The following is an 8,432-nucleotide window of genomic DNA, read 5'->3' as shown; positions in this document are numbered from 1 at the left end:
GGCTCACTCCTCAGCACTTTGGGAGGCCAAGGTGGGCGGATCACAACGTCAGGAGTTCAAGCCCAGCCTGGCCAACATGTTGAAACCCTGTCTGTACTAAAAATACAGAAATTAGCTGGGCATGGTGGCAGGCACCTGTAATCCCAGCTACTCAGGAGGCTGAGGCAGGAGAATCGTTTGAACCTGGCAGACAGAGGTTGCAGTGAGCCGAGATCGCACCATTGCACTCCAGCCTGGGCGACAGGGTGAGGCTCTGCCTCAAAAAAAAAAAAAAACAAAAACAAAAAACCCAACCAAACAAAAATTACTAGACAGGCAGGGAGCTCATGCCTGTAGTGCCAGTACTTTGGGTTTGCTTGAGCTCAGGAGTTTGACACCAGCCTGAGTAACATGGCGACATCTCATCTCTACCAAAAATATAAAAATTAGGCAGGTTTGGAGGTGCACACCTGTGGTACCAGCTATTTGGGGGGCTGAGGTAAAAGATCAATTGATCCGGGAGGTCAAGGCTGTAGTGAGCCATGATCACACCAGTACACTCCAGCCTGGGTGACCAAGCGAGACCTTGTCTCAAAGAAAAAAAAAAAAAAAAAGTAAAAACAAACAAGACACAGTATGCCAAGCTGTTCTAAACAGTTAACATTTCTTTCTTTTTTTTTTTTTTTTTGAGACAGAGTCTTGCTCTGTTGCACAGGCTGGAGTGTGGTGGTGTGATCTCAGCTCACTGCTGCAACCTCCGTCTCCCGGGTTCAAGCAATTCTCCTGCCTCAGCCTCCCGAGTAGCTGGGACTACAGGCGTGCACCACCACGCCCAGCTAATTTTTGTATTTTTAGTAGAGACAGGGTTTCACCATGTTGGCCAGGATGGTCTTGATCTCCTCACCTCATGATCCACCTGCCTCAGCCTCCCAAAGTGCTGGGATTACAGGTATGAGCCACTGCACTCGGCCCAACATATTTTTTACTTTTGTGGGGGTTTATTTTTGTTGTTGTTGTTTTTTGTTTGTTTTTTTGAGACAGAGTCTCACTGTCACCCAGGCTGGAGTGCAGTGGCACAATCTTGGCTCACTGCAAGCTCTGCCTCCCAGGTTCTCACCATTCTCGTGCCTCAGCCTCCCAAGTAGCTGGGACTACAGGCGCCCACCACCACGCCTGGCTAATTTTTTTGTATTTTCAGTAGAGACAGGGTTTCACCATGTTAGCCAGGATGGTCTCGATCTCCTGACCTCGTGATCCGCCCGCCTCGGCCTCCCAAAGTGCAGGGATTACAGGCGTGAGCCACCGCGCCCGGCCACTTTTGTGTTTTTTATTTTTTGAGAAGGAGTCACCGAGGCTGGAGCACAGTGGGCATCTTGGCTCACTGCAACCTCTGCCCCCTGGGTTCAAGCAATTCTCCCACCTCAGCCTCCTGAGTAGCTGGAAGTACAGGTGACCACCATCACGCCCAGCTAATTTTTGTTTTTTGTTTTTTTTTTTAGGACAGATGGGGTTTCACCATGTTGGCCAGGCTGGTTGAACTCCTGATCTCAAGTGATCCACCACCTCGGCATCCCAAAGTACTGAGAATACAGGCATGAGCCACTGCGCCTGGCATTTATTTATTTATTTATTTTACAAAAGTTTTTTCTTAAATGTACAACAGCTCCAAGACAACACTTAATTCCAGCTATAGGTGGCAAAAGGTGTTATGGCAGGGAATACAGATGTTTCAATATGGATGAAATAAAGGGTTACCATTTCCTCAGGCACAAGCAACAGCTCACTTTTTGGCAAATTTCTTAATTCCACCTGTGGCCAGGGGCCACTTCCCCATGGCCTTCATGTTTAGCTCCTCGAGTTTCTTCTGCTCCTCTTTTTGTTTCTGCTTGAAAGCCTTATCTTCCTCGTCCTTCTCCTTGGCCTGCTTCTTGGGCTGTTTCAGGGCCTTCTTCTTGCCACCTTTGCTGCCAGACATGGTGCCTGCCATCCATTCCCCACCCATGGCCTTTATGTTTTATAAATATATAGAGATGGGGCTTTGTCATATATATATATATATATATATATATATATATATATATATATATATATAAAATAACTAAACTCCTAGAATAAGTTTATTGTTTAATATCTGGTTTCCTAGAATTATGAAAATAATCTATACTTTAAGCAAATTCATGTGACATCACTAAATTTTACATACGATGATAAAAACTTCAGAAGTACAGAAAAGGATTTACTACTTAAAACTATGGGCCAACATTTGAGGAGGCTAAGGCAGGAGGATTGCTTGAGCCCAGAAGTTCAAGATCACCCTGAGCAACACAGTGAAACCTGGTCTCTTCAAAAAATTTTTAAAATTAGCCAGGCTTGGTGGCACACAATTGGTGGCACTCAGGAGACTGAGGTGGGAGGATCACATGAGCCCAGTAGGTTTTGGCTGCAGTGAGCAGCTGCTGCACTCCAGCCTGGGTGAGAGAGTGAGACCCTGTCACAAAAAAATATAAACAAACAAAGAAACAAAACTACGGACCAGGAATGGTTGCTCATGCCTGCAATCCCAACAGTTTTGGAGGCCGAGGCAGGAGGATCACTTGAACCCAGGAGGTGGAAACCACCCTGGGAAACATTTCAAGACCCCTCCTTTATATTAAAAAACAAATTTTTTAAATTAAAAAATAAATATGGCCGGGCACGGTGGCTCGTGCCTGTAATCCCAACACTTTGGGAGGCTGAGGTAGGCGGATCACCTGAGGTCAAGAGTTGGTAACCAGCCTGGCCAACATGGTGAAACCCTGTCTCTACTAAAACTACAAAAAATTAGCTGGGCGTGGTGGCATGCACCTGTAGTCCCAGCTACTCGGGAGGCTGAGGCAGGAGAATCACTTGAACCCAGGAGGCAGAAGTCACAGTGAGCTGAGATCACACCACTGCACTACTGCCTGGGTGACAAAGTAAGACTCTGCCTCAAAAGTAAATAAATAAGTAAATAAATAAATAAATAGGCCACTGTTACCTCTGTTACCCACATTCTCTTCCATAGGCCATTTTGGCTGGTAAATCTTACCATCCAATCTTTTACATATATATATGTGTGTGTGTGTGTGTGTGTGTGTGTGTATACACACATATATTTTGGACATTGAAAGACATTCCATTATTAAAATCATTATCACTTAAAAATGAATTAAGAAGGCCAGGTGCAGCAGCTTATGCCTGTTCTTTGGGAGGCTGAGAAGAATGGGTCGCTTTGAGCTCAGGGGTTCTAGACCAGCCTGGCCAACATGGCGAGCGAAACCCCATCTCTACAAAAAATACAAAAATTAGCTGGGCGTGATAGCATGTGCCTGTGATCTCTGCTACTTGGGAGGCTGAGGCTGTGGAATCACTTGAACCCAGGAGGCAAAGGTTGCAATGAGCCGAGATTGTGCCACTGTACACCAGCCTTGGGGATAGAGTGAGACCTGTCTCAAAAAAAAAAAGAATTAAGATCCAAACAAAAATTAAATAAAGTTATTAGTTGTCTCTTTTTATCTGGCTCATGAGAATATATTCTAGTCAGTAAATGGGGAGCTATACAGTAAGGAAAGTACAACTCAGAAACGGTATGAATCTGGCACTGTCAAAACACAAACACCGTATCAGATGAGCCTAAGTATTCAAGATACAAGGCATATGTTCTTTTGTGGACTAGGAAAAATTCAAGACTTTTTTTTTTTAATAGCTTGAATGAAATTTTCCTTAAAACCCTCCAACTCCATTTGGCTTTTATTCACTCTGATTCTCTGTTTGGGATCATTCCTAGAAATCACAGAACGGATATGAGTCTTGACTCACTGGAAATACACATGCTCCAGTGATAAACGAATGCCTGCGTATGAGCTGGCTTAGTGAGAACTCAGCCCTGAAATCCAGTCTGATCATCTCCAGGCAAAATGCTGTATTACAGTTTCTGGGTATAGAAACCAGAAGCCCACATGTGTCTTTGATTGTATGAATAAACACTGAGGGATGTGCACACGTCCTTAACAGTTTTTACCAGTTTATGACAAAATGAGTTCAATAAAGACCATGTGCTGTCATAAAACTAAATTATTGAATTTATATGACCTTCCTGTGTTCTGATATTATCTTCTTCCCATTTTAAAAAATTCAAGCTGGTATCCCTTTGTGAATACTTTCAACTCCCACTCTGAATTTTTTCCTCACTGGCCCATTAAATCCAGAAGTCTGGGATTTGTTGCCTGGGATTATACAGGAACTATCAAAATTGCATGGCTTTTTTTTTTTTTTTTTTTTCCTGAAGGATGGTCAAGCTTAGTATTTGATCTAGCAACATTTGCAACATGTTGCTACAAGTAATGGAATGTTGCATTATAACCATCTGTTTAAAAACTTTAAAGAAATTACCAATGATTTATCTTACTAACTGAAACAAAATTATAGATAAATAAGCAGAAGAAAATTTTAGCAACTATGTCATCTTTCATTTATAGGTTTTTTTGTTTGTTTGAAAGGGAGTCTCCCTGTGTCACCAAGGCTGGAGAGCAGTGACCCAATCTCAGCTCACTGCCACGTCTGCCTCCCAGGTTCAAGCGATTTTCCTGCCTCAGCCTCCTCCCAAGTAGCTGCGATTACACCACCTGCCACCACACCTCGCTACTATTTGTATTTTTAGTAGAGACGGGGTTTCACCATCTTGGCCACGCTGGTCTTGAACTCCTGACCTCAAGTGATCCTCTCGTCTCTGCCTCTCAAAGTGCTGGGATTACAGACGTGAGCCACCGCACCTAGCCTATTTATAGCTTAATGGATTTTAAAATAAACAGATAACTCAATTGTATCTAATTTAGTAATTTTGGCAGGAGAGGGTGGCTGTAATCCCAGCTGCTCAGGATAATGAGAAAGGACAGTAGTTTGAGCCCTGGAATTGAAAACCAGCCTAGGCAGCACAGCAAGACCTAAATTCAACAAACAAACAACAAACAAACATAACCAGAGTATAATTTAGTCCTTTAAACCAGCACTGGTCTAGTATATATAAAAATAATTTATAGGCTGGGCATGGTGGCTCACGCCTGTAATCCCAACATTTGGGGAGGCTGAGGTGGGTGGATCACTTGAGGCCAGGAGTTTGATACCAGCCTGGCCAGCATGGCAAAATCTCATCTCTACTAAAAATACAAGAAAATTAGCTGGGCATGGTGGCACATGTGTGTAATCCCAGTTACTCAGTAGGCTGAGGCATGAGAATCATTTGAACCCAGGTGTGGCGGTTTCAGTGAGCCAAGATTGTGCCACTGCACTCCAGCCTGAGCAACAGAGTGAGACTCTGTCTCAAATAAATAAATAAATAGATTCAATAAAAAACAATTTATAAATGAAGGGAACAGTTCTCATATTAAGAAACTTTCCCTAGATGTTTTCCTACATCACCTCAGCAATTTTTGCTTATTTCCTTTAAAGCACATAACTGCAATCTGTCATTTATTCATTTGTCTTTATTTTTTTGCCTGTTTCTCTCAGCAGCATTTAATCTCCTTGAGGTCTCACATTGATCTTTTTCGTTGTCATTTTTGGAGACATGGTCTCAATCACTGCTCACTGCAGACTCGACTTCCTAGGCTCAAGAGTCCTCCCACCTCAGCCTCCCAAGTAGCTGGGACTATAGGCACAAGCCATCATGCCCGACTAATTTTTGTAGAGACAGGATTTCACCATATTAGCCAGGGTGGTATCAAACTCCTGAGCTCAAGCCATCTTCCCACCTTGGCCTCCCTAAGTGCTAGGATCACAGGCATGCACCATGGTGCCTAGCCCACACTGGTCTTATTTACCATAGCAGCTCCAGCATTTAGTATGTGCTCAAAAAACATTGACTGTGTGAATGTTAATAATAGTGTTTTTCAGCAAGGGGTACTTATTGAGCATTTAATATGTTCTAGGCAATGGTACTAAATTTGAGTATCACTAAGCCATGCAAATCAAGATCATGAATAAACGTGATTCATTTATGATGTGGTTCTCCTTTTGAAATGTGTTTCAAAAAGAATATAAGTATAGCCATATGAAAGCAACCTGTCCTCTCTCCTAGTAAGTTACAGGCCCCACGGTCCCCATCCACCCTACCACCACTTTTTTTTTTTTTTTGAGATGGAGTCTCACTCTGTTGCCCAGGCAGGAGTGCAGTGGCATGATCTCAGCTCACTGCAACCTCCACCTCCTGGGTTCAAGTGATTCTTCTGCCTCAGCCTCCTGAGTAGCTGGGACTACAGGCGCATGCCACCACGCCTGGCTGATTTTTGTATTTTTAGTAGAAATGGAGTTTCACCATATTGGCCAGGCTGGTCTCGAAATCCTGACCTCGTGATCCGCCTGCCTCGGCCTCCCAAAGTGCTGGGATTACAGGTGTGAGCCACTGCTCCTGGCCACAATCACTTATTTTTATCATTACGGACACATAGCTACTTATTTTACACCTTGGATTGTAAATCAAGGTATAAAAGCTTTTTATTTTGTTGCTTAAATTGTTTTGGTTTTGGCCAGTTGAAATGATAGTTGATTTTGTTGTCGTTGTTACTGATTTGTTTTTAAGTTATCTTCTTCCTACATAGCTCCTGTTTCCTCCAATTTCTATTTTTCTATGCATGGGTTTATTATATCTTTCATGGCCAGGTGTGGTGGCTCACATCTGTAATCCCAGCACTTTGGGAGGCTGAGGCGGCTGGATCACAACGTCAGGAGATCAAGACCATCCTGGCTAACACGGTGAAACCCTGTCTCTACTAAAAATACAAAAAAAAAAAATTAGCTGAGCGTGGTGATGGGCGCCTGTAGTCCCAGCTACTCAGGAGGCTGAGGCAGGAGAATGGCGTGAACCCGGGAGGTGGAGCTTGCAGTGAGCCAAGATCTCGCCACTGCACTCCAGCCTGGGCAACAGAGTGAGACTCCGTCTCAGAAAAAATAAATAAATAAAATAAAATGAATAAATAAAAAATAAAAAATATTATATCTTTCATATTAGACATCTTCCTCAAGTGTTTGATTATCTTTAGTGCTCTGTATATTTGAAGGGAAGGGAACAAAAAGGCCAGTGTGTTGGCCTGGCGTGGTGGCTCACGCCTGTAATCCCAGCACTTTGGGAGGCCAAGGCAGCGGATCACCTGAGGTCAGGAGTTCGAGACCAGCCTGCCCAACATGGTGAAACCTCGTCTCTACTAAAAATTCAAAAAATTTACCGGGTGTGGTGGCACGTGCCTGTAATCCCAGCTACTCGAGAGGCTGAGACAGGAGAATCACTTGAACCCAGTAGACGGAGGTTGCAGTGAGCCGACATCGCACCATTGTACTCCAGCCTGGGCAACAAGATCAAACTTCTGTGTCAAAACAAAAACAAAAACAAAAACAAAACCTGATGTGGGACCCTCTGAGCCTAAGAGGAACCCACTCACTTTGTGCATCCCTGCCAGTGAAGTGCATGTCTTAAGTCAGTATTCTCATGACTTAGCTCTTAGCTGACCATGACTGGTCAGCCTCCCAGAAAAGACTTCGTAGAACTTATTCCTAGAGGTTACAAAGACCTAGTTGCCACCTCTCTACAAGAAGAAATAGGGGGTACAGCAAAAAGAAGGTGGGGTGGTGGTGTTTCATCATTCAATTGATATATGTGGTCACTTAATACTAACGTAGCTATTAGAGTAAGTCATTCCTGCCTACAGCTGATGCATTCCATTACGGAGACTGAAGCTTGGATCTTCAGAGGCTCAATATCCCCGTTGCTGTTTAGAGGGTAGAGTGTTGAGATAGACTTTCGGCAGCTGGACTGGGGATGGGGTGTTCCTTAAACAGCTGACAACCCATTTTTTATTTTAGTATTGCACTTTCAGTTCCAGGAGTACTTGGAGGCTCCATTCCTGAGCATTTTGAAGATACTGTGATGTATATTGACTTAACTCTACTCTTTTCCTCTCTAACAATTTAAGATTTGGCTTTCTTGGGTCTTCTAAATGAGTTTGTTTCTTAGCTCTCTTCCAAAATTTTATTTTTGTTGTCTCCTCCTCTGTTTTGCCCTATCTTTGTGAAATTATCCCCATAGTATCAAAGCTGTCTGCAGAATGTAAATTAGTTTAGCCTCAGGAAAGTAGTTTGGAGGTTTCTCAGGAGTAAAAATAGAATTTCCATGCCACTCAGCAATCCCAATACTGGGTATATATCCAGAGGAAAATAAATCATTCTACCAAAAAGAAACCTGTACCCATATGTTCATTGCAGCACTATTCACAGTAGCAAAGACATGGAATCAACCGAGGCACCCATCAACAGTGGATTGGATGGACAAAATGTGGTACATACACACCATGGAATATGATGCAACCATAAAAAAGAACAAAATCATGTCCTTTGCAGCTGGAAGCCATTATCTAAAGTGAATTAATGCAGAAACAGAAAACCAA

General features: G+C 43.2%; 1 protein-coding gene across 1 annotated transcript; it reads right to left on the bottom strand.

Annotated features, from left to right (window-relative positions):
• Positions 1–697: 697 nt before the first annotated feature.
• LOC112440476 (translation machinery-associated protein 7-like) lies at positions 698–1,969 on the bottom strand. The gene has a single exon (XM_034965434.2). It carries the CDS (start codon positions 1,964–1,966, stop codon positions 1,760–1,762), a length of 207 nt encoding a protein of 68 aa, XP_034821325.2. The 5' UTR covers positions 1,967–1,969; the 3' UTR covers positions 698–1,759.
• Positions 1,970–8,432: the final 6,463 nt, after the last annotated feature.

Source organism: Pan paniscus, chromosome 6 (assembly GCF_029289425.2).
Source record: "Pan paniscus chromosome 6, NHGRI_mPanPan1-v2.0_pri, whole genome shotgun sequence".
Taxonomy (NCBI): domain Eukaryota; kingdom Metazoa; phylum Chordata; class Mammalia; order Primates; family Hominidae; genus Pan; species Pan paniscus.
The sequence above is the reverse complement of the archived record's forward strand: the minus strand, read 5'-3'. Positions and strand labels throughout refer to the sequence as shown.

What these genes read in the sequence shown, in the direction of transcription:
- LOC112440476 (XM_034965434.2), bottom strand. Translation starts at nt 1,966, where the DNA reads ATGGCAGGCACCATGTCTGGCAGCAAAGGTGGCAAGAAGAAGGCCCTG.